Here is a 25,323-nt window from a genome sequence, read left to right on the forward strand (position 1 = left end):
TGGATGAATAAGAAGTATTCAGTGTAGCTCTCTTGTCTTCCACAGTCCCTCCTGCAAAGAAGATGTGCTGGTAGCAGGATGTATAGGATCCCATATGCAAATTATGCTACCTGTTGCCAGCATGTTTGCTTGTTTTTCCAAAAAATAAAAATATTGTCGTCTGCATCAAACAAACATAAATAACATTCCAGTTCATTAACAGGCTTCAAAGCAGAAAGTGACACGGGGACAAAGTTTGTCCCCGTCCTCATGGGCTCTGTCCCCATCCCCGCCCTGTCCCAGTGGGATCTGTTCCCGCCCTGCCCCTGTGAGCTTTGTCCCCGTCCCCATCCCCGTGTCATTCTGTACTTCTGAGGAAATTTAGTACAAATTCTCTGTACATACAATGGGAATAAAGTTAAGACTGGATCAACCTGCTTCTTTTCATGTGGCACACCTTTAAATCTAATGTTGAAGACTGCCTGTTGTGCTCTGCTCTGCTACTGTCATTTGCTAGCACTGCTTGCCATTTTTCAGGTACTCCCTGCCCTGTGGAGCCCGCACTGAGGCTATCCAGTTGCTGGTTAATTGCTTGGCCTCCTCCCAGCTGTAGAGTGGCTGATAACCAAAATCCTGCTGGGCTTTCTTGTAGGAGAAAGTGAACGGCGTGTGGTATATATTTAGCAGATGCCTGGTGAATGGAGGGACATATTTTACAAAAGGTTTTAACAAGGTACTTAATATCTGCAGTAAGAAAGCAAGAAAGTACTGCAACAGCAGGGGCATGGCAAGCTTGGACTCAATTCCAAAGCCCAGCTCCTCAGCTAATGAATGATAAAAGTCTGAGTAGCTTATGGGGGGTGTATCATCTGAGATGAAGTAGAAGTTCCCTTCAATCTGCTTGGCTGTTTCAGGGTTCCTCATGGCTTTGGCTGCTTGAATATGTGCCCAGGCAATGTTTCCTACATAGACTGGATTTACAATAGCCTCTTTTCTAGACAATCTGAGAAAAACATTCTTGTTCAGAATGGCATCATCCACATGAAGCAAAATGAAGCGACAACCTTCTCCAAATATGTACATGGGTCGCAAAGCGCATGTCATCAAGCTGCCACCATTCCTTAGTGCTTCGCCATTTGCCCTCAATACATGTTGTTCTGCTGCTTTCTTGCTCTGGCCATAAGGGAAGCAATGATTGCTTTCATATGCTGTGTCTTCATTACCATTGATGATGGGGTCACCATGGTAGTTTGGACCCATCACCTCAACACTGCTGGTGTAGATGAAATACTTCACATTATTTTGGATGCAGGCCTCCAACAGCAGTTGAGTACCTTTAAAAGAGTTGACAATTAAAGATATGAGAAATAATGAGTTTGAACATAAGAAGGTCAGACTAATAATGATCCATCAAACCCAGCATCCTGTCTGCAACAGTGATCAATACGGGTCATTTGGAAGTAGCTAAAATGACCCATATTGATCACTATCCCACATTATCTATAAAATCTAAGAGTTACAATCAAGCATACATAAAATAGAAACAAACTACAAATCAAAATAAAATCATCATCAAAATATAAAATAACAGATTATCACCTCCTACATTCCCAGATTTAGGAGGTGGTAATCCCTGTGCCTGCCTAGCTAATAAACTTTAATAGACCTGTCCTCTAAAAACTTGCCCAAACCTTTTCTAATCCTAGCTATGCTATTAATTTGACCATATTCTCCAGCAACAAATTCTACAGCTTGATTGTGGGTTGTTATATGAAATATCGTCTTAGTCTAGGAAAGGGTAATTAAGCATTACTCGTTAGCCTGTTCTATAGAACTCATGATTTTATAAATCTCTATTATATCCTTTCTCACTTGTCTTTTCTACAAGCTGATGAAGTTAGGTCTGTTGAACCTTTGTTCATAAAGGGGCTATTCCATTCCCTTTATCTTTAGTTGCCCCTCTCTGTATCTTTTATAATTCCACTATTTCTTTTTTTTTGAGATGGGGCAACTCAGTTTGGTCTATTACTTTGATTCACATCAGACGTGCCTTGCACACTATTTACACATTGTGGTACTAATTGTACAGTGGTTGATGTCCACACTATTTTAACATCAACCCTAGATTTACTGATTCCTGACACAGGCCTTTTGGGCTGAAATACAGTTATGTTTTGTTACACCTCGGACTACCACTCTTTTATGTACAAGACTTTTGATGTTTTGCCAATATATGGACTTTTAGGCATTACAATAAACTGATGTCTTTGGGTGGGAACTCGCCAGATACACTGTCTGAGTGGGAACTCGCTGGATACCAACTGAAGGTGCACATTCTACTGAGGATTTCAATATATTGTTGACAATGACTCCAATATCCTTTTCCAGAGTGGTGTTTATAGCACATTGTTGATTATAGTCATAAAAACATAAGAATAGCCATACTGGGTCAGATCAATGGTCAATCTAGCCCAGTAGCCTAATTTCAACAGTGGCCAATCCAGGTCACAAGTACCTGTCAGAAACCCAATTAGTAGCAACATTCCATGCTACCAATCCTTGGGCAAGCAGTAGCTTCCCCGTGTCCATCTCAATAACAGACTATGGACTTTTTCTCCAGAAGCTTGTCCAAACCTTTTTAAAACCCAGATATGGTAACCATTTTTACCGCATTCTCCAGCAGCGAGTTCTAGAGCTTAACTATTCTTTGAATAAAAATAATATTTCCTCCTATTTGTTTTAAAAGTGTTTCCATGTAGTTTCATCGAGTGTACCCTACGTTTTCTACTGTTTGAAAGAGTGAAAAATCAATTCACTTCTGCCCGTTCTGCACCACTCGGGATTTTATAGACCTCAATCATTTTATCCCCTGAGCCGTCTCTTTTCCAAGCTAAAGAGCCCTAACCTCTTTAGCCTTTCCTCATATGAGAGGAGTTCCCTCCCCTTTATCATTTTGGTCGCTCTTCTTCGAACCTTTTCTAATTCTGGTGACCAGAATTGAAAGCAATACTCAAGGTGAGGTCACACCGTGGAGTGATACAGAGGCTTTATAATGTTCTTGTTCTTATTTTGCATCCCTTTTCTAATAATTCCTAGTATCCTGTTTGCTTTTTTGGCCACCGTCACACACTGGGCAGAAGATTTCAGCGTATTGTCTACAGTGACAACCAGTGGTGTAGGAGGGGGGGGGGGCGGTGGGGCGGTCCGCCCTGGGTGCACACGCTGGGGGGGGTGTCGGCTCGCTGGTTCTCTGCTCTTTCTGCCCCGGAACAGGTTACTTCCTGTTCCGGGGCAGAGAAAGCAGGGAAGCAGCAGAGCCGACGCAGCTCCCAGTGACGTGCACTGGGGGCGGATCGGCCCTCCCGCCTGCCCCCCGCTGCAAGGTAGGGTGCATTTTGGGGGGGTGCGCTCCAGAGGGGGGGCGCCGTGCCCTGCAACCGGGGGGGGGGGTGCGCAGAGGCGACCCGCCCCGGGTGTCAGGCACCCTCGCTATGGCACTGGTGACAACTAGATCTTTTTCTTGAGTGCTGACTCCTAAAGTGGACCCTAGCATCAGGTAACTATGAGGCGGATTATTCTTCTCAATGTGCATAACTTTTCATTTGTCCACATTAAATTTCATCTGCCACTTGGATGCCCACTCTTCCAGTTTCCTAAGCTCTTCCTGCAATTTTTCACAATCTGTATGCATTTTGACAACTTTGAATAGTTTTCTGTCATCTGCAAATGTAATTACCTCACTCGTTCCATTTTCCAGATCATTTATTAATATGTTAAATAGCATGTTTTTTTGAAAATAAAATTATCCTTAATTGTGTTGTAATTAGGATATAAAGACCTCTGCTTGCTGTTGGCAGAGACAGGGTACTGGATTAGATGGGTCTTTGGTCTGACCCAGTTTGAGAGTTCTCATATTTTTATATTTGGGAACCCTTATGTTGAACTACCACAACCCCTTTGAATTATAGCTTGAAATCTGTAGTTGGAAGTATATTGAGGGGTTTTGGGTTACATAAAACTTTTGAACCATTCTTTAAAGTGGTGAACTTTCCCTTTTGTCAAAAACCATCATTTGGAAAGTAATTACTATATAGCTGGGTGTTCTCATATACAGCTTATTTTACAAAGCCGTGCTAGCAATTCCTGTGCTGCAAATGAGAGGAAACCCATGGGAATGGAATGGGCAGGGCCGTGCCTAGGGTCTCTGGCGCCCCCCTGCAGAGCATCAGTTGGCGTACACGCCCCCCTGCGCTTTAAATTTACATCTCTTCGCCTCCGGCTCTGATGTCTGCGCAGCGTCAGTGAAAGCGCTGCTTGTCTGACGTCTCTCCACCAGCCTTCCCTTCGCTCGTTCGTTCCCTCTATGTCCCGCCTTCTTCTGACATCATTTCCTTGAGGGCGGGACACAGAGGGAATGAACGAGCGAAGGGAAGGCTGGTGGAGAGACGTCAGACAGGCAGCGCTTTCACTGACGCTGTGCAGACGTCGGAGGTGGATTGAGGTAAATTTAAAGCGCCGGGGAATCGGGGATGGAGCGGAGGAGTAAGGTTTTTTTAAAAAATACAACTTGACAGTGCGGCGCCCTTGAAGGCAGGTGCCCCCCTGCGGCGCTTACCGCGCTTACTGTGTTGGCACGGCCCTGGGAATGGGCTTCCTCTCATTTGCCCCACCGAGAATCGATAGCCCTCAATAATCAACTGAGAAGATGGGGCAAACTCCCAAACCCTTTTCATATCTGTTAGTCACTGCTGTGATTGGTCATGATTAGAAGCATCCAACATCAGGTTTCTTTGTCCCACTGGGGATATCCTATCAACCCCAGTAGGAAAGAGAATTGTTATGTCCAGGTCAGGATGTGTACAGTTCCAGTATTAGTTTAGCAAAGGATCTGCTGCAGTGGCGTAGCTAAGTAGGGCCACGGGGGCCTAGGCCCCCCGTAGATTTGGCCCTGGACCCCCCTGCCGATGACCCTCTTGACCCCCCCTCCCGCCGCCAACCCGCCGGCAGCTGATCTGCAAGGCTTCGTTCTGTTTCTGTGAGTCTGACGTCCTGCACGTACAACGTACAGGACGTCAGACTCAGAAACAGAACGAAGCCTTGCGCCGGAAGAAGAGGACCTCAGCTGGTGGGGGTTGGGGTGCCCCGCCAGCAAAGGTAGGCGATGGCGGCGGCGGAGAAGGGTTGGCGGTGGGAGGGGGGGTCGAGAGGGTCATTGGTGAGGGGGTCAAAGTTGGTCGTGGGGGGGGGGGGGGGGGGGTCAGCAATGGTGGAGGGGGGGGTCGGCGGCACTGGGGGGGGGGGTTCTGGACTCCCCTCCCACCGAAGTCTGGCTATGCCCCTGATCTGCTGACCTAGAGCTTTTTCTAAAGTAAGTGTAGCAATGCATGTGTATTTGGCTACACATGTAGTAGGAGTAGCCATTTTGTAAAGGTACCTGTTGAAAACCTAAACAGAAAACATAGCAATACATACAAGTTAGTATACCACGATCTACACATGTTGGTATTAGATTATTGGTTGATTAAACGTGGTGGTTATTTTGCCAGCTCTTCATTCCACCAGATAAACATTTGGCCCCTCCAAGTACATTTTATTTCAATATTTAAAACATCATCTGTTGTTTAAAGCTGATATCGGTGCAATGATTGAATGAGGGGTCTTCAGATTTAATAGCTTTGGAATGCTATGTTAGCTGAGACCACTGGGGATCACTGAGCACCTAATACACTTAATATTTAAATATTGGGTTAATACACAAGTATACATGAATGAATTTATTATCAAACAACTAGTCTCTTCAATATATTTATGGCACCTTTTTTTTGTCACATTCAGGTACGATAGGTACTTTTTGTCCCCAGAGAGTTTACAATCTAAGTTTGTACTTGAGACAATGGACAGTTAGGTAACTTGCCTGCGATTACTAGGAGCTATGGTGGGATTTGAACTGGCCATCCTGGTTCTCAGTTGTTGCTAAACATTAGGCTACTCTTCCACTCACATGTATACACCTGCAATTTTGCAAACCTACACATAACACTTCCTAATTTACAACAGAGGCCTCAATCTTTAATTATTTTCAAACTGTAGTGGGAAAGAAGCCTCAGGGAATAAGGGGGTGAATTCCCTTAATCTCTTCTGTTATGGTCTGGCCCAAATAAGCACATTTTACAAACCTGTAAATCCTGCCATTGATATATTAGGACATATATGTGTATTCCCTTTCTGAAATGGAACAACCTGTGTTGATTAATTCCACCTAAGTCCTGCCCAAACCGTGTCCCCTTGCAGTGAGGACCGATGTTAAAGGTGGGCAAACAAGGCAATTGCCCTGGACTCCCATGTTGCAGGGGGCCCCCAAACCTTCCTGAAGTTGAAAGAAGGATGGCCTATAAACAAGCTTTGGTGCCCCCTCCCTAACATCTGCCCTGGGCCTCATCATGTCTAGTACTGGTCCTGCTTGCAGTCTACATATAGTTCAGATATACATGTTTAAATGATGGCTTTATAAAATTGGTTTGTACAAATGTATGCAATATATACATAAATACAGGCAAATTGAAGTTTGATAGCTGATATGGTAAGTTAGTATTGGGAAGTCATTGAATAGCCAGTAACCACTATTCTCTCTAAGCTGAGTGGGAGTCCGCCAGCTAAATGCCTGCCACTGGGGGGTGCTGTTTCAGTATCACACTTTTAATAGTGAGAGTCAGGCAAGCTCTGCAGGACTCCAGGAGCCTGCCTGTCCCTAGCGATTGAAAATTCAGTATTGAAGCACCGCCCCCTACTGGCAGCCATGCAGTTGGAGGACTCCCGCTCAGCTTAGAGGGAAAAGTGCCAGTAACTGTTTTAAGTTGCTGGGTTTTCAGAGGAAGATCCTATACATGTTTTACCTTTATGATGGTAAACCAAAAATGACACAATGACCAATCATACTAGCCATAGGAAATGAAAAGGGATGGACAGTCATTTGTGACAAAACATCATTTGTCAATAATAATTCAACTCATCTTAAAGAGTGTGCACTGTATGCAAAAAGGATGTACTCTTTTAAAAAAAGGGCACACTCTTTCTTGAGAGTGTGTATATGCATGATAGTTCATGCATGGGTGATAGTGCACGTATGCACGGACTGTCAGAAACAGTGCACCCTCTACACATATGCCCAAATTCTGTAAATGGCACCTAACGTTGTGTGCGCTAATTTGGCCATTAGACCAAATTGTGTGCGCAACTTAATTGATCAACAAGCCAATCAGTGCCAATAATTGGCCCTTAACCAATTATCAGCACTAATTGGCAATAATTAGAATTTACATGCATATCTGATTCTATAATGAATGCACCTAAATCCTATTGTGTATAACAATTTGGGGGTGTTCCTGGGGGCATTCCCAGATTTTATGTGGGTTGATATATAATCAAGCCAAAGTGCACCTAACTTAGGGGTCCTTTTACTAAGCGGTAGTAAGTCCACCACAAGCTTACCGTGAGCCAATCCAGAACTACCGCAGAAACCTGGTGGTAGTTCCCAACCCCAGTGCATGCCAATTCCAGTGCTTACCTGGTGGTAATCAGGCAGCGCGGCGCTAGAACAGGAGCCCTTACCGCCACCTCAATGGGTGGCAGTAAGTGCTCACCCCACAAAATGGCTGCATGGTACCATACAGCCATTTCTTTTCGAGAAAAAAAGACAGCCAAGGAAGAAGTGACGTCATCATCCAAGATGGCAGCCTAGCTCTCGAGCTCCTGCTCCCCAAGCCTGTAAAAAGCTATAGTTGGCGGTCATTGGCGCTTTAGCAGGATTGAAAAGTGGTGATTCTGCTCTCTGAAGTACCAGCAAGCATGAGTAAAGTGAATACAGCGCATAACAAAGACGCAGAGTGGCTGGCGGGAGGCGGGACTAGTAGGGCCTTAAAAACGCCACGAGTCCTCGGCACGAGCCTCACCGTCCGACTCGGACTCTGCTCTATCTCTGGCACAATCAAGGCAGCCCCCCACCAAAAAAGGTATCTCCGTCGAGCTCCTATCCAAAATTCAGGATGACATTAAGGTATCGAAAGAGGAGATTCTTGACCGCGTGGAAGTATTGAGCACAGACCTTTGGGAGCTGAGGGGCAGGGTGGAGGACGCAGAGCTAAAGCTAGATGAGCATGCTGAATCTCTGCGCTCGCATGAGGTAAAAATCCAAGTGCTGGAAAAGAAAATTGCGGACTTGGCGTATAAGCTCGACAACTAAGAGAACAGAGGCAGAAGGAACAACCTCAGGTTTCGGGGGGTTCCTGAAGGTGGGGAGACAGAGGACGTCCCACAGATTGTGAAAAAAAGACAGCCTTTTACCCACTGCGGTAAAAGGGGGCCTCAGCACACGTCAAAAATATGCGCTGATGCTAGTGCAAGCTCTCTTTTACTGCATTTTAATGAAAGAGCTCCTTAGGTGCCAGTATTTAAGCCTTGCAGCTGCCTAAAGTTAGGTGCAGCTTAGTGCTAAGCGCAATTCCATAAAGGATACATGCTCTATATAGAATCAAGCTAATCTTGTTTCATTTTTGGTGCCGATTTTTAGGTACTGTTTATAGAATTTACCCCTTTGCAAAAAGTGCACACTCTTAATGGCATTCGTTGCACAAAGAAAAACCTGGAAAAGAAAACAAAACAAACTTTTTGAACGATATGATATTCCTTGGAAGTAGGTACTCACCAAACTGACACCGTGGAGCAAATGAGCTTAAAAAGATTTTCCTATTACTGTAGTTTCTCATGGGCTGTCTGAGGGGAATATAGAGCAAGACTCTGGAGTCTTTTTACAAAGCCACGGTAAAAAGTGGTCTGCGGTAGTGTGGGTGCATCTTTTTGGCACATGCTGGGCCACTTTTTACCGCAGCTGGGAAAAAGGCCATTTTTTTAATGGACTGGGAAATGGGCGTGTGCAAAAATTAAAACTAGCACGCGTCTATTTATGACCTGAGCCCTTACCGCCATCCATTGACCTAGTGGTAAGGGCTCATACAATACCTGTGCGGTAACCATGCAGCACGTGCTAACAAGGCTGCACTACCAATTACAGCTGGGAATGCACCCTGTGGTAGAAAATAGAAAAATATTATCTATCGAGGGATTCGGCACACGCCAAACTCGGAATTACCACCGGGTGCACATGCTACCCCGGTGGTAGTGTTGATTTGGTGTGTGCTACCTGCATGTTAGCCCTCCCGCAGCTTTGTAAAAGGGCCCCTTTGTGTGATAGGATTGAGGGGTTATTGACAGGCTTAATGTCATGTGACTTCAACCAAGAGAATTCTCACAGGATTGCTTTGCCAGAATAGAGTATGCCAACATCTAAACAGTGACTCCATAGTGTTATTCTACAATTTGGGGGGGGGGGGGGGGGGGGGTAAAGAAATTTAGTTACATTGACCTAGGAGTTTATTGATTTGGTATATTAAAACATGAACATACCACAAAGCATAAAAATGAAAAGTTTATATACCTTGGTTTAATTATATTTACATGTTTATTTTTTAGTTTGCTAGTGGAATTTTGCGTTTGTCAAAGGTGCTGGATTGACAGCACTAAAAAAACATTTATCTATAGAGCAGGTACAGCACAGGAGCAGCTGAAGCATAAGTTTCCTCATACTGCCTTGCTAATGTGCTTTATCCCTGCTTTGGAGAAATCACTTTTAGAGGGAATAGGTTGGCCTCCATCCAGCTTATTTTCGAAAGAGATCGCCGGCCATCTTCCGACACAAATCGGGAGATGGCCGGCCATCTTCTGAACCCAGCCAAATCGGTATAATGGAAAGCCGATTTTGGCCGGCGTCAACTGCTTTCCATCGCAGAGTCAGCCAAACTTCAAGGGAGCGTTTCAGCAGGGTACAGAAGGTGGGACGGGGGCGGGATGGGGGCGTGGTTACCAGATGGCCGGCTTCGCCCGATAATGGAAAAAAGATGGCCGGCTCTGACGAGGATTCACTTGGTCCATTTATTTTGAGGATCAAGCTTCAAAAAAGTGCCCCAATTGACCAGAGAACCTCCCCTTACTCCCCCAGTGGTCACCAACCCCCTCAAAAATTTTTTTTACATTTTTTTGCCAGCCTGTGTGCCAGCCCGAAATGTCATACCCAGCTCCATCACAGCAGTATGCAGGTCCCTGGAGCAGTTTTTTGTGGGTGCAGTGCACTTTAGGCAGGTGGACCCAGGCCCATCCCCCCTACTTGTTACACTTGTAGTGGTAAATGGGAGCCCTCCAACCCCCCCCCCCAAACCCACTGTACCCACATGTAGGTGCCCCCTTCACCCCTTAGAGCTATGGTAGTGGTGTAGAGTTGTGCAGAGTGGGTTTTGGGGGGGGATTTGGGGGGCTCAGCACCCAAGGTAAGGGAGCTATGCACCTGGGAGCAATTTTTGAAGTCCACTGCAGTGCCCCCTAGGGTGTCCTGGCATGTCAATGAGACCAGTGCACTACAAATGCTGGCTCCTCCCACGACCATATGCCTTAGATTTGGCCGGGTTTGAGATGGTCGGCTTCAGTTTCCATTATCAGCGAAAACCGATGCTGGCCATCTCAAGCCCGGCCATCTCTGACATTTGGCCAGCCCCAACCATATTATCGAAACAAAAGATGGCTGGTCATCTTTTTCGATAATACGGTCGGGGACAGCGCTTTACGGCGCCAGCCATATAGATGGCCGGCCATCTATTTGGCCGGCGCCATTTGATTATGCCCCTCCATGCCACTTCAAATCTGTGGCCTCTCTTCCCAGGCAGCCAGCTATAGTGTCAGTTAGTGTTGAATTTGTTAGTGGTTTTTGAAGGACAATCAGTGCATTCTCACTGGGAACTAAACTTGGGCCATCAACTCATTTCACATAGGCCACCAAAGGACTTTCAGTCAGTAGCAACCCAAGCCAGAAATGAACTGGCTCTGTAATCTTTCACCAATCACCTGAGCCATCTCATTAATCCTCTTTATAATACCTTTCACATTGATTCCCTTCACCAGCTCCTCATCTAGATATCCTTGATGGTCAATGATGGATGCAGCATGAATCACAAGGGACAAGCCCTGACAGGCTTTCTGCAGAAATGCTGCATCTCTGATATCCCCCTTCAGGAACTTCACATCAGTCTTACCCTGAAACTCTGTAATGGCAAAAGGAGAAATAAAGTAAATGTGAGTACATGCAGTGCCTTTTCTGATCTTATGTGCAAGATATAGGACGTATAGGTAGATATAGATTAAAAAAAAACCCTATTGGATACCCTGAAAACCTGACTGACAAGGGGTACTCTAGGACCAGACTTGGGAAACTGCGCTAGAGAGGGCACCAAACACAAAGAGATTGATATTCAGTGGCTCTTATGCAGAATTGGGCAATTTGCAAGCTAAGTGACTTCATTTATACTCCAGTTATGATAAATGTTTTGAACATTTTTAAAAGAAATGAAAAATTATAAAGTTTACTAAAAACAAGTGGAGGTTTTTTTGACCCATGATAATACTGGAGTCTATAAAGTGCCGGTACGAAGAAATTACTCTTGCCGCTGTGCAAAGACTTTTGAGGACTTTTTCCTCCATTAATAATAAAAAATTCTAAAAATTTTGACAGTGTGAATGAATGAAAAATTGTGAATTTTTGTCTTCAGTTTTAAAGGTTGTCTATTCTAATAAATATTTTTGCTGAATTAGTGTCGACTTTTGTTTGAACTTCTTATCCAGAATGAACCATGGATTCTCAGTGGCACTATCTGGATAATGCCCATGAAAATTACCACTGACCTCCCTAGCATTATCCAGGTAGTGATGGGATGGTCCAGGAGCAGAGCTACAGCAAAGCCAGTTAGTAATGATATGGATTCCACTAACCCGAGTAACTATCCAGCTGAAGTTAATCACCAATATCAGGATAAGTGTTGGTGGTCACTGTCTATCTAGATATTCAGTGCTGGTATCTGGTTATGACCCACCGCTGAATTTTTGAGCATATAAATCAGAAAGCTGGGCTAACTGGTCAAATTTTCCAATGGAAAAAGACAAATAGTGAAGTACCCCAGCAATCTGTACTGGGACCAGTACATATTTATAAATGATCCGGAAATGGAAATAACAAGTGAGATGATCAGATTTGCAGATAACACAAAATTATTGAAAAGTTGTTAAATCACAATCAGATTGTGAGAAACTGCAGGAAGATTTTGCAACACCAGATGACTAGGGATTCAGAAAACATAAAAACATAAGCTTTACCATAATGGGACAGACTGAAGGTCCATCAAGCCCAGTATCCTATTTCCAACAGTGGCCAATCCAGGTTACAAGTACCTGGCAAGATCCCAAAAGAGTAAAACAGATTTTATGCTGCTTATCCAACAAATCAGCAGTGGATTTTCCCAAGTCCATCTTAATAATGGCTTATGGACTTTTTTTCCTAGGAAATTGTCCAAACCTGTTATAAACCTTGCTAAGCTAACTCCTTTTACCACATTCTTTGGCAACAAATTGCAGAGTTTAATTACATGTTGAGTGAATATCAATAGAAATCAAACAAAATAAAACATGGAAAAGAAAATAAGATGATACCTTTTTTATTGAACATAACTTAATACATTTCTTGATTAGCTTTCGAAGGTTGCCCTTCTCCAGTTTCTTTTAAATTTACTACTTAGTAGTTTCATTGCATGCACCCTAGTCCTAAAACTTTTGGAAAGAGTAAACAAGCGATTCATGCCTACCCGTTGCACTCCACTCAGTATTTTACAGACCTCTATAATATCTCCCCTCAGTCGTCTTTTCTCCAAGCTGAAGAGCCCTAGCTTCTTTAGCCTGTCCCTCCCCTTTATCATTTGCATCGCTCTTTTTTGTACCTTTTCTAGTTCTGCTATATCTTTTTTTGAGATGAAGTGACCAGAATTGCACACAGAATGTGAGGTGTTGTTGCACCATGTATGATGCAAAGGCATTATAACATTCTCATTTTTGTTTTCCATTCCTTTCCTAATAATTCCTAACATTCTATTTGCTCTCTTAGCCGCTGCTGCACACTGAGCAGAGGGTTTCAACATATCGTCAATGGCACCTGGATCTTTTTCCTGGGCAGTGACTCCTAATGTGGGACCTTGCATCATGTAGCTATAGTTTGGGTTCCTTTTTCCCACATGCATCACTTTGCACTTGCTCACATTAAACATCATCTGTCATTTGGATACCCAGTCTCGTAAGGTCCTCTCACAATTTTTCACAGCCCTCTTGAGATTTATCAACTTTGAATAAATGTTTGTGTCATCAGCTAATTTAATTACCTCACTAGTTACTCTCATCTCTAGATCATTTATAAATATGTTAAAAAGCTGCAGTCTCAGCACAAACCCCTGGGGAATCCCACTATCTACCCTTCTCCATTGAGAATACTGATCATTTAACCCTACTCTCTGTTTTCTATCTTTTAACCACTACTACTACTACTTAACATTTCTAGAGCGCTACTAGGGTTACGCAGCGCTGTACAAATTAACAAATAAGGACAGTCCCTGCTCAGAAGAGCTTACAATCTAAAGGACGAAATGTCAAGTTGGGGTAGTTTAGATTTCCTGAGAAAAGGTGTAGTGATTAGGTGCCGAAGGCGACATTGAAGAGGTGGGCTTTGAGCAATGATTTGAAGATGGGTAGGGAGGGGGCCCGGCGTATGGGCTCAGGGAGTTTGTTCCAAGCATGGGGTGAAGCGAGGCAGAAAGGGCGAAGCCTAGAGTTGGCGGTGGTGGAGAAGGGTACTGAAAGGAGGGATTTGTCAAGAGAGCGGAGGTTACGGGTGGGGACATAAGGGGAGATGAGAGTAGAGAGATAAGGAGGGGCTGCAGATCGAGTGCATTTGTAGGTGAGTAGGAGAAGCTTGAACTGTATGCGGTATCTGATCGGAAGCCAGTGAAGTGACTTGAGGAGAGGGGTGATATGAGTATATCGGTTGAGGCGGAAGATAAGACGTGCGGCCGAGTTCTGGATGGACTGAAGGGGGGATAGATGGCTAAGTGGGAGGCCGGTGAGGAGTAGGTTGCAGTAGTCAAGGCGAGAGGTAATGAGAGAGTGGATGAGAGTTCGAGTGGTGTGCTCGGAGAGGAGGGGGCGAATTTTGCTAATGTTATAGAGGAAGAAGCGACAGGTCTTGGCTATCTGCTGGATATGCGCAGAGAAGGAGAGGGAGGAGTTGAAGATGACACCAAGGTTGCGGGCAGATGAGACAGGGACGATGAGGGTGTTATCAATTGAGATAGAGAGTGAAGGGAGAGGAGAAGTGGGTTTGGGTGGGAACACAATAAGTTCCGTCTTGGTCATGTTTAGTTTCAGGTGACGGTTGGACATCCAGGCAGCAATGTCGGATAGGCAGGCCAGTACTTTGGCATGGGTTTCCGCAGTGATTTCTGGTGTGGAGAGAAAAAGCTGGGTGTCGTCAGCATAAAGATGATAGTGGAAACCAGTTCTTAATCCACAATAGGATATTACCTCCTATCCAGAAGCATAGCTAAGTGGGGTGCAAGGGGAGCAAACAGATTTTGAATAAAATGGTGCCTATGCAGATTGGCCCTTGAGCCTTGTACAGGCATCTACCAGTAATGGTCACAGTGGCCATTTTGTGAGCAGAAGCCTGACGGGTAGGCAGTGGTGTACCTAGCATACTTGACACCCGGGGCCGACCTCTAACACCCCCCTCTCTCTGCCCCTTTCCATCCAGCTGCGCATGTGCATCTGCCCTTTCTCTCCCTTCCATCCAGCATAGAAACCCCCTCTCTCTCTCTCTGCCCCTTCCCATTCAGCATCTGCACCATCTCTCTGCCCCGTTCCATCCAGCGTCTGCCCCTGTCCCTTTTCATCCTTGTCTGCCCCCTCTCTGCCGCTTTCCATACAGCCGCATGTGCGTCTGCCCTTTCTCTCCCTTCCATCCAGCGTATGCCCCCTCTCTCTGCTCCTTTCCATCCAGCTGTGCGTGTGCATCTGCCCTTTCTCTCCCTTTCATCCAGATTATGCCCCCTCTCTCTGCCCCTTTCCATCCAGTGTCTGCCCCTCTCTCTGCCCCATCTCTTTTCATCTAGCGTCTCCCATTTTCCATCTAGTCTGCCCCCTCTCTCTGCCCCTTTCCAACCAGCATCTGCCTCCTCTCTCTGCCCCTTTCCACCTAGCATCTGGTCTGCCCTCTCATTTCCAGCACCGTCTGCCCCTTTGTCTGTCCCCTCCATCCATCCAGCCAGCATGCCCTCTTTCTCTGTCATCCAGACTAGTGTTCTTGGCCCCCCCCCCCCCAGTCCTTCCTTTTCACATTTTCTGTACCTAAATGTATCAGAGACCTGCAAGTCTGAAGATTTATATGTAGTAGGTATTTTTCTGTTCCTGGAGGTTTAAAAAAATATCACAAACAGATGAAACAAGATTTGAATCTGGCTCCCTTACAATTTAACCTGGTGCACTAACCGTCTGGCTACTCCTCAACTCTTCATGGAGGTCTATTAAGAAGTTAATTTTAAAAGGATTTTATTACCATGAACGCCCTTAGTTCCTGAAGCTGTCATACAGTCCAGTATCCTTTGTCAGTTTCATATTCACGGGAGGGAGGGAGACAGAAACCAGTGGGGAATTAAGGAGTTGACTTGCTTTAATCCCTCCAGTTGAGAGATGCTCAATCAGAGCACCTTTCTCTAACCTGGACAAGCCAAGGATCAGGTCTAAATAATGTCCACCTTTTTGGACACAGACGTTCCTTCCCCTAGTTTTTCAGAGACAGCAAACGTGTCTTCTCTATCTTATATATTTCTACAGTATATATATGTAACAGTGCTTTTTTTGGGAGTAAAAAAGGTACTGGTACTCATTATGGGCAGGATCACCATCTATGGCTCTGCCCCTATGGTAGCCACACCCACAGTAGTCACACCCCTTATACCAGCCGTTGCACATATAAGCAGTATCATTGAAAATACTATACCAGTATAGGAGAAAAAAAAATAACTTGTGATTCTTTTTTTCATGATAAATAATTTCTATAAGCTGTTACAGTTCTAGTATACCCAGTGCAAAATAAGACAGCAGATATAAATTCTCAAATTGGACATATTCCAAACACTAAAATGAAAATAAAATCATTTTTTCTACCTTTTGTTGTCTGGTGACTTTGTTTTTCTGATCATGTTGGTCCCAGTCTCTGATTCTGCTGCTCTCTATCTGTTCCCTTAACTCCATTTCCAGGGCTTACTTTCCATTTATTTCTTTACTTTCCTCCTTTCTTCTTCATTTCTTGCCCCACATCCATAGGTAAAAGCTGGGTCCTCTGTGGACTTGACTGGAGGAGGTATAGAGTGGATCCAGCTTTTGCCTATTTTATTCATCCATATGCAGTTTTTCTCCTCTTTTCCCTTTCCCTCATCTTGTCAATATGCATCTCCTTCCTCTTTCCACCCACATCCAGCATTTCTCCTCTCCCCCTCCATCAGTGGCATTCCTAGCGTCGACGACACCCGGGGCGGATCACCATTGCGCCCCCCTGGGTGCACGCCGCTAGGGGGGGTGCCGTGGCGCGCGCCTGTCGGCTGCGAGTTCGATTCGCTACGCTAAATTCTCTCGTTTGCTGCAGCTCCCTCCCTCTGCCCCAGAACAGGAAGTAACCTGTTCCAGGGCAGAGGGAGGGAGCTGCAGCGAACGAGAGGATTTAGCATAGCGATTCGAAGTCGCAGCCGACAGGCGCGCACCGCGGCACCCTCCAGCGGCGTGCACCCGGGGCGGACCACCCCCCTTGGTACGCCACTGCCCTCCATCCATGTCCAGCATTTCTTCCCTCTCCTCCCCTCCATCCATGTTCATCTCACTTTCTCTTTCTTCCCTCCCCTCCATCTATGTCCAGCATTTCAACTCTACCCCCTCCCCTCCACCCATGTCCAGAATTTCTCCTCTCTCTCCTAAATTCATGTGCATCTCCTCCTCTGTCTTCCCTCCATCTATGTCCAGCATTTCTCCTCTCCCCCTCCACTCCACCCATGTGCATCTACTTCCTCTGACTTTTCTCCCCTCCATCCATGTCATGTCCAGTATTTCTCCTCTCTCCCTTCCCCTCCAACTATGTGCATCTCCGTCCTCTGTTTTTCCTTCCCTCCAACATTTCTCCTCTCTTCCCTGCCCTCCACTCCATCCATGTCCAGCATTTTTCCTCTCTCCCCTCCATCCATGTGCATCTCCTTCCATTCCCTCTCCTCCATCCATGTCCAGCATTTCTCCTGCCTTTCCCTCCATCCATCCATGTCCAGCAACTCTGCTTTCTCCCCTGCCCTCCCTTCCCATCCATGTCCAGATTCTCCTCTGCCCTCCCCTCCCATCTATGTCCAGCAATTCTCCTTTGCCCCTATCCTCCCCTCCGAACCATGTCCAGCGATTCTCCTCTCTCCCCTGTCCTTCATGTCCAACGATTCTCCTCTGCCCTCCCCTCCCATCTATGCCCAGTGATTTCTCCTCTCTCCCCTGCCCTCCCCTCCCATCCATGTCCAGCGATTCTCCTCTGCCCTCCCCTCCATGTCCAGTGATTCTCCTTTGCCCCTATCCTCCCCTCCATGCCCAGTAATTTGCCCTAGCCTCCACCTGCCCCCCTTTTAAGCCCCCATCAAGTTCCAGTACCCCAGCCCCACCTGCCCACCCTTAGCTCCCCGACAGCCCTGCTTTCTGTTCCTGCCACCCCACGACGCATTTAAATCTTTTTTTTTTCTTGAAGTCACAGTGCCGGCGCTAATGAAAGGACCAGGCTCACCTCCTCCAGCCTTCCCTTCGTTCCCTCTCAGTTTCCCACCCGCGTGAAAACAGGAAACTACATCAGAGGAAGGCGGGACACTGAAAGGGAATGAAGGGAAGGCTGGAGGAGGTGAGCCTGGTGCTTTCACTAACGCCGTTGATGGCGCTTCAATTTCAGGTAAAAAAACAGATTTAAATGCTTTGCAGGGCGACAGTAACAGAAAGCAGGGCTGGGGAGCTGAGGGCAGGCAGGTGAGCTGGCCCTAGGAAAAAAGGTGCTGGTACGCTGTACCGGTGCATACCAGCACAAAAAAAGCACTGTGTGTGTGTGTGTATATATATATATATATATATATATATACATACACACACACACACAGATAAAAGGATTTAACCTCTAGTGTACCAAGGGCGGGGCGTTGGAGGCGCCTTGGGTGCAGGTAGCAAGAGGGTGTGCTGAGGAGGCAAGTGGCTGTCGGTTCTGCCCGATACCCTGCCCCCTCTGCTGTCAACTTCCTGTTCTGGGGCAGAGGACTGGCAGAGATGACAGCCTTGTGCCTCCTAGGTGCACCCTTTTGGTGCGCAACCCGGGTGGGGGCAGGTGCTTTGTCCCAGGTGGCAACTAAGGTAGGTAAGCCGCTGAGGTACCTCTTCAAAGGACCTATTGGCCAGATAAGATAGTAGATCAAGATTTAATAAAAAGGAAAAGAAATGGGAAAGGGCATGCCATAAACCATATAGATAGAAGAATCAATATGCATAATATGTTCTGTCTGCCTAATTTTTTCATTTGAACCTTACACATTATGCCTTCTATGCAGAGAAATAGAGAAAGCTATCATTAACCATGACATCATTGTCTTCAACACTATTAAGGATTCAGAGGAGAAAAATGCTGAAGGGCATGAAAGAAAGCAGAGAACACTCTGGAATGGTGGCAAACATCAAGGTTGCAAAACCCAAGCAAAGGAAAAGGGAAAGTGGAGCACAGAGAGCCTGGTACTCCATAGGGACCAACCTTTTAATGGAAGAAGGTACTTGATGTGGAAGCCTGGAAGGAGAACTGAAGACTTCGAGAATGGCACTTGGCTAAAGAACTCCACTTTGTCATTTTATTAAAATGTATGGATCTGGCAATTGATGCCCCCTTTGTTCTGCCCACTGCAGTCAGGTTAGGGGATCTGTGCAGGTGAGGAGACACACTGGTTGTGAGATTGCAATGGCAAAACAAACCCAGCAACCCAGTGGTGTAGGAAGGGTGGGGCGGTGGAGGCGGTCCGCCCCGGGTGCATGCTGCTGGAGGGTGCAGAGAGCAGCCGTGCCTGTCGGCTCCGCTGGTTCCCTGCTCCCTCTGCCCTGTTCCAGGGCAGAGGGAGCAGGGAGCCAGTGGAGCCGACAGGTGCGCGGCTGCTCTCTGCACCCTCCAGCAGCCAAGAATGCACCCGGGGGGGGGGGGGGGCTTGATGCGCCGGGGAGGGGGGTGTCGTTGCGCTGGGTAGGGGGGGCTTGATGCACCGGGGAGGGGGGTGTCATTGCGCCGGGGGGGGGGGGGGGTCATGCTGCACCCTGGGGTGACAGAAACCGCTGCACCCGGGGGGGGGGGGGGGGGTGCACAGCGGCGATCCGCCCCAGGTGGCAGCCGACCTAGGATCGCCACTGCAGCAACCAGTCCATTCAGCTCCAGCATGTTTCTTCTACACGGATCCTGTTCTACAAAGTCTTTCACTTTGTTTCTATGAAACTATTGTAATTCTCACCAAAATCTAAATTATAAGCCACTTTGAACTGAAACTTGTTTTTGCATAACAGTGGGATACAAGAATGCATAAATAAATAAATACAATTCTGATAAACTTAGGGCCCCTTTTACTAAGCTGCGTTAGGCTCTACGTAAGCCCAACACATGCCAAAATGAACTTACCGCCTAACTACCACGTGCCTTTTGTGGTAATGTCATTTTTGGCGTGCATCTGATATGCGTGTCTGGAAAATATTTTTCATTTTCGGACGTGCATAGTGGATGCATGCCAAGTGGCATCTGACGTGCGTAGGTCCTTACCGTGCAGATTCCTTACCGCTAGGTCTATGGCTGGCAGTAAGGTCAGACACCCAAAATGGACGCATGGCAATTTAGATTTTGCCGCACGTCCATTTTCGGCAAAAATTTAAAAAAGGCATTTTTGGTACGTGTGCTGAAAAATATTTCTGCGCGTGCCCAAAACCCGCGCCTACACTATCGCAAGCCACTTTTTACCGTGGCTTAGTAAAAGGAGATCTTAGACAAAATAAGTATCAACAGTCCATATATGAATACTTATATGACAAGAGGATGCACAGAATTTTTAGGCTCCATTACAGTGCATAGCCTTTTGGTAAGTGCATCTATTTTTTCCCCCATTTATATTCCACCATATTTATCTTAGGTGGATCACATAAAAATAAATATAATAATAAAAACACAAAATGTTGTTTTTCTCATTTCTTATCCTATTTAATAATTCTCACCACCAACGTTCTAATGTGGGACTGCCTGTGTCCGTGGATCCTGGAGTTGCTGAGCTAGGCTCCGTAGTCAGGATGACATCACTCACAGCTGATTCCAAGGCAAGGGGAGGAGTAGGGAAACATGCTCCGTGTGTTTCCCTATTCCTCCCCCTGCCTGGGAATCAGCTGTCAGTGCGCCGCTCCCTGTCACTTTGGAGCAAGTGGCAGGGAGCGGCGCATTATAAAACTACAAGCGCAGCACCACAGAACCCCTCCCCCCGGCACATCACCCAAGCCCCCCGGCACATCAAACACCCCCCCAAGCACATCAAACACCCCCCCCCCACACACACATGTCACGGTCTCCCTCCCTCCCAGATCCCCGAGTTTCACGGTCTCCCTCCCAGTTCCAGGATCCCCCCTCGCTCATAGTTCCAGGGTCATCGTGCCTCCCTTCCTCCTTCCCTCTCAGTTACACAGTCGGGGTTACGGCGGATGGCGGCGGCAGCACTGGCAGCAGCAGCATCGGTAAATGGCGTACAGGCTCGGTCCATCTGTCTTATGTTGTAAAAAGAATTCTTCGGGGCAGGCAGGAAAGATCCCCGGTTCTGCCTGCCTGCTGCTGGCGCTGATGTTCCCCCGCTGCCGGATCGCTGTTCAAAATGGCCACCGATACTTACAAGGGTGGCCTCCAAGACTTCAGCAGAAGTCTTGCGAGACCGCCATTGGAAGTCTCGGTGGCCATTTTCAACAGCGATCCGGCAGCGGGGGAGTGTCAGCGCCAGCAGCGGGCAGGCAGGAACGTGGATCTTTCCTGTCTGCCCCGAAGAATTCTTTACACAACATAAGACAGATGGACATGGGTGGCTGCAGGGGGGGCGAGGGGAGGGGAGGGTCGGTGGACATGGGTGGCTATGGGGGGGGCAGGGGGAGAGGAGGGTCGGTGGACAGGGGTGGCTGGAGGGAGGGGGTGAGGGGGGTCCTAAGACCAGAAAGGTGGGGATGGAAGGAGGGCCTCAGACCATAAAGGGAGGGGGGAGGGGCGCACACTCACACTCACTCATTCTCTGTCTATCACATACACTGTCTCTGACACACTCTCTGTCTATCACACTGTACATCTCTCACACACACTCTCTCTCAAACATACACTCCGAGGAAAACCTTGCTAGCGCCCGTTTCATTTCTGACAGAAACAGACCTTTTTTACTAGTTTTATAATAATTTATAAACCTCTCTTATCCCGAGTGGGGTACAAAAAACACATACACAATATAAAAAACAACATAGTAAAAATGTCAAACATACCAAAGAAATAATATAAGCAGGTGGGTGTCCTCACTATAATGAAAGCAGATTGCAGCTTACATCAAAAAAATGCTGCTTCAATAGTTTTTTTTAAAGAGTCCAAAGTTATTCTGGTTAGAAAACCAAAACCTAGAAACAGATATATCAGAAACATCAGAGGGGAAGGGAAAGGGAAAGGGAAATGGGACTTGATATACTGCCTTTCTGAGATTTTTACAACTACATTCAAAGCGGTTTACATATATTCAGGTACTTATTTTTGTATCAGGGGCAATGGAGAGTCAAAAGGAGCTGCAGTGGGAACAGAACTCAGTTCCCCAGGATCAAAGTCCACTGCACTAACCACTAGGCTACTCCTCCAAGAGGGCCCCTTTTACAAAGCTGCGGCAAAAGGGGGCCTGCGCTGGCATCATGTTTTTGATGTGTGCCGAGAACCCCTTTTACTGCAGTGGGTAAAAGACAGGTCTTTGTTTTTTTTTTCAGGAAATGGCCATGTGGCAAGTGAAGCACTTGCCACACGGCCATTTTGTGGGGAGAACTTACCGCCAGTGGCGTAGGAAAGGGGGCGGGGGGGGGGGGGGCAGTCCGCCCCGGGTGCATGCCACTGGGGGGGGGGGGGGGGGGGTCAGCTCCGCTGGTTTCCTGCTCCCTCCTCTGCCCCGGAACAGGTTACTTCCTGTTCCGGGGCAGAGAGAGCAGGGAACCAGCGGAACCGACGCAGCTCCCAGCAGGTAAGAATGCACTCCGGGGGGGGGGGGGGGGGGGGGTTGATGCGCCAAGGGGGGGGGGGTGTCATGCTGCACCTGGGGGGGTGTTGATGTGCCGAGAGGGGGGGGGTGTCGTGCTGCACCCAGGGGGTGCCACTGCTTACCACCACCCATTCAGGTGGTGGTAAGGGCTCCCATGCTAAGCTGGTGGTAATTGGGCAGCCTGTGGTACTGCCTGATTACCGCTAGATACATAAAAAAATTGTAGTTGGATATGATGTGCGCTGGGGGGAGGGGGAACTACCGCCAGGCTGCTTTTAGCGAATGGTAAGTCCGTGTTGGGCTTACTGCTGTTTTGTAAAAGGACCCCTTAGGCTCATATCATGTTAAGAATCACACCAGACTTTTTCAATCATAGCCACGATATTACTGATTGCCTGCTTTGATATTAATATTTCAAGTCAAAGCACAGGAGCATCTGTCATAATTGCAAAGCAGTTTAGCAGGAAAATCTCGGAGCTTCCTGGTAAAACATTTGAATCTAGACAGCTAATGCTTGCTGAGATTCATAGTTGTTTAAATATGCCGTCTCGGACCTTTGATGGCACAGGTGATTGATTAGTCTATAATAGCTGCAGCAGTTGGTCCCATTATTCAACTCTTGGCTAGTTTCCTCTCCTCATTACCAGCAAAATGCCCTAGAGACAATGAAAAAAAAGGTAACAAATAGGCTACTTACTTTCATACTTCTTCAGCAGCTCGGGACTGAAGGTTGTGTCCATCAGCCGGACCTCTGTCAGCTCCTCTTCTTCTTGGAGCAGTAGCTGGACAATCCTGCTGCCCAGGAACCCTCCTGCCCCCGTCACCATACAGCTCACACCTGCCAGGGAGTAGGACATGACTGCGCCTCCAAATGGAACAGGAAAACCAGAAAGTGTGCACCCTTCCTCTCACTGCTTCCAAATGCTGGAATGGCTGACAGCCTCTGCAGGAGTGATCTAAGTAAATAATGCAGAATGAAAAACAAAATTGATATATGTCTTCTTACACCTAAGCATGTAAGAGAGACTTTAGTTTGAGGGAATTATGCCTAATAAATCTAGCTGATTTGATGATCCAAAGTGTCAGATTCACTCAAAAGAATGTAATCAGTTCACATTAAAAATAATGAAATGTTAAAAAGTGAATTCTGTCTCTGGTTATGCCGTGGAAGTGCAGTTGCCTGGTGAGTTGTCAATATATATAGTGGGAAGCTTTCATCACATGTGTCTCTCTTTTCCTATCCTTCACTCCCACCCTCGCCTCGGAAAGCTAGTTAGAAGTTTCAAGGACATTCTGGACATAGGCAGTGCGAACCTTCAAAATCCTGGAAGCAATTTTTTTCCCCAGGGTCCTCTGCTTTGAAATATGCTTTGCTCGTTCTGATGGATTTGCTTAACGTGCTTGTGCAGTTGTTGACATCATTGGGGATGTCACCAATGTTCATACCTTTCAGTATTCATTTGATTTGTTTTCATTGCACTTTATTTATTTATTTATTTTAAAACTTATACCCCGTACCTGGAACCTGTCCCAACTTCCATGATTACTATTTCTATCAAACACATCTATATATATAAAAGGCACCTCCAACGTTCCAATGAAGCCTCAAGCCGGAAACTTGAGGCGCCAGAGATATCCGGTTTGGCCTGCAGTCAGTGTAGCTCCGCCCTCGCGTCAAAACGTGATGACGTAGAGGGCGGGGCAGCCCTGCAGTCACTGTACCTCTGCCCTCGCGTCAAAACGCGATGACGTAGAGGGTGGGGTGGGGAAGGCACAACGCACGAGTTCCACAGATTCTGTGAGAGCAGCGGGGAGAGCACTGCGAACTTTAATCACAAACTCGCAACCAAGTGACTGAGGGACGGAGGGAGGGAGAGGGGGGTGTGGAAATCGGAAGGGAGGGACGGAGGGGGGTCTGGAACTCGGGAGGGAGGGAGGATGGTGGGGAGGATGACCTTGCTAGCGCCCGTTTCATTTTTATCCGAAACGGGCATTTCTCACTAGTATAAGGGAGAATAATGAAATTCAGGGTTATTGTAAGCCCTGTGCACACAGATATCCTGTTATGATCCTGGTGTCTCCAAGTCATTCCTTATACTTATTGCAAATGGGATTGTTGACCTAAATCTCATGGACAAACTATAAAAACTGCAAAATTCCACAGGCTGTATAAAGTTTTTAAACACCAGTTCAAATTCCATTGCTACTCCTTGTGATCTTGCACAGGTCACTTAACCCTCCATTGCCTCTGGCACAAAATTAGGTTATGAGACAGTGGCGTAGCCAGACAGCCAATTTTGGGTGGGCCTGAACCCAAAGTGGGCGGGCACAAAATTTTCTCTCTAACCCCCTTCCCCAGCATTTCCCAACTCAAAAGATAAATACTTTAGCTGATGAAGATCCCCAAGCTCTGTCACCTGAAAACTTCCACCAAAGATGGCCAGAATTTACTTTTACCAAGCTTGGTTGGAAGCAACAACTCCTTGAGCCACCGATAGCGGCACCCCCATGCATGTTTAGTTGTCAGTGGCTCAAGGATGCTGCCCCCATCTGCCAAGCTCAGCAGAAGGAATTTCTGGCCACCTTCAGTGGAGGTCCTCAGCTAGCAGGGCTTGGGGATCCCCACCAGCTACAGCAAGGGTTAGGGCTGCTGTTAGCCATCCTGGGGCCCAGGGCAGAAAATAAAGAAGCCCTCTCCTCTTTAATCTCCCCATCTGCCCTTACAGTCTCACACTGACAGACCATCACCAAATACAGAACAAGGGATTACAAATTAGAAATAAAAATATGTAGACAAAAATTGAACTGAGAACCTCAACATTTAGTGCAACACAGAAATAAAAACAAAAATGCATTTCCTTTTCTACTGAACACAATAAAACTGAACATATTCCATTTAAAACATTCAAAATAAAATTATTTTTCTACCTTTTGTTGTCTGGACATTTTATTTTTCTATCATGTTGGTTTCAGTTTCTCCTTCCCACTTTCCCGTCGTCTTCTGCTAATTCTTCAAGCAACTGTTGTCCATGTGTCTTTTCTCTCC

The 25,323-nt window shown here is 46.6% G+C and overlaps 1 protein-coding gene across 1 annotated transcript; it reads right to left on the reverse strand.

Moving 5' to 3' along the window:
- Positions 1–276: 276 nt before the first annotated feature.
- HSD3B1 (hydroxy-delta-5-steroid dehydrogenase, 3 beta- and steroid delta-isomerase 1) lies at positions 277–23,439 on the reverse strand. Its single transcript, XM_030205100.1, has 3 exons — positions 22,975–23,439; positions 10,959–11,123; positions 277–1,313 (listed from the first exon to the last, which is right to left on the reverse strand). Exons 1-3 carry the CDS (start codon positions 23,132–23,134, stop codon positions 493–495), a joined length of 1,146 nt encoding a protein of 381 aa, XP_030060960.1. The 5' UTR covers positions 23,135–23,439; the 3' UTR covers positions 277–492.
- Between the last annotated feature and the right edge of the window lie 1,884 nt (positions 23,440–25,323).

The sequence above is a fragment of the Microcaecilia unicolor genome, chromosome 5, assembly GCF_901765095.1.
Source record: "Microcaecilia unicolor chromosome 5, aMicUni1.1, whole genome shotgun sequence".
Taxonomy (NCBI): Eukaryota; Metazoa; Chordata; class Amphibia; order Gymnophiona; family Siphonopidae; genus Microcaecilia; species Microcaecilia unicolor.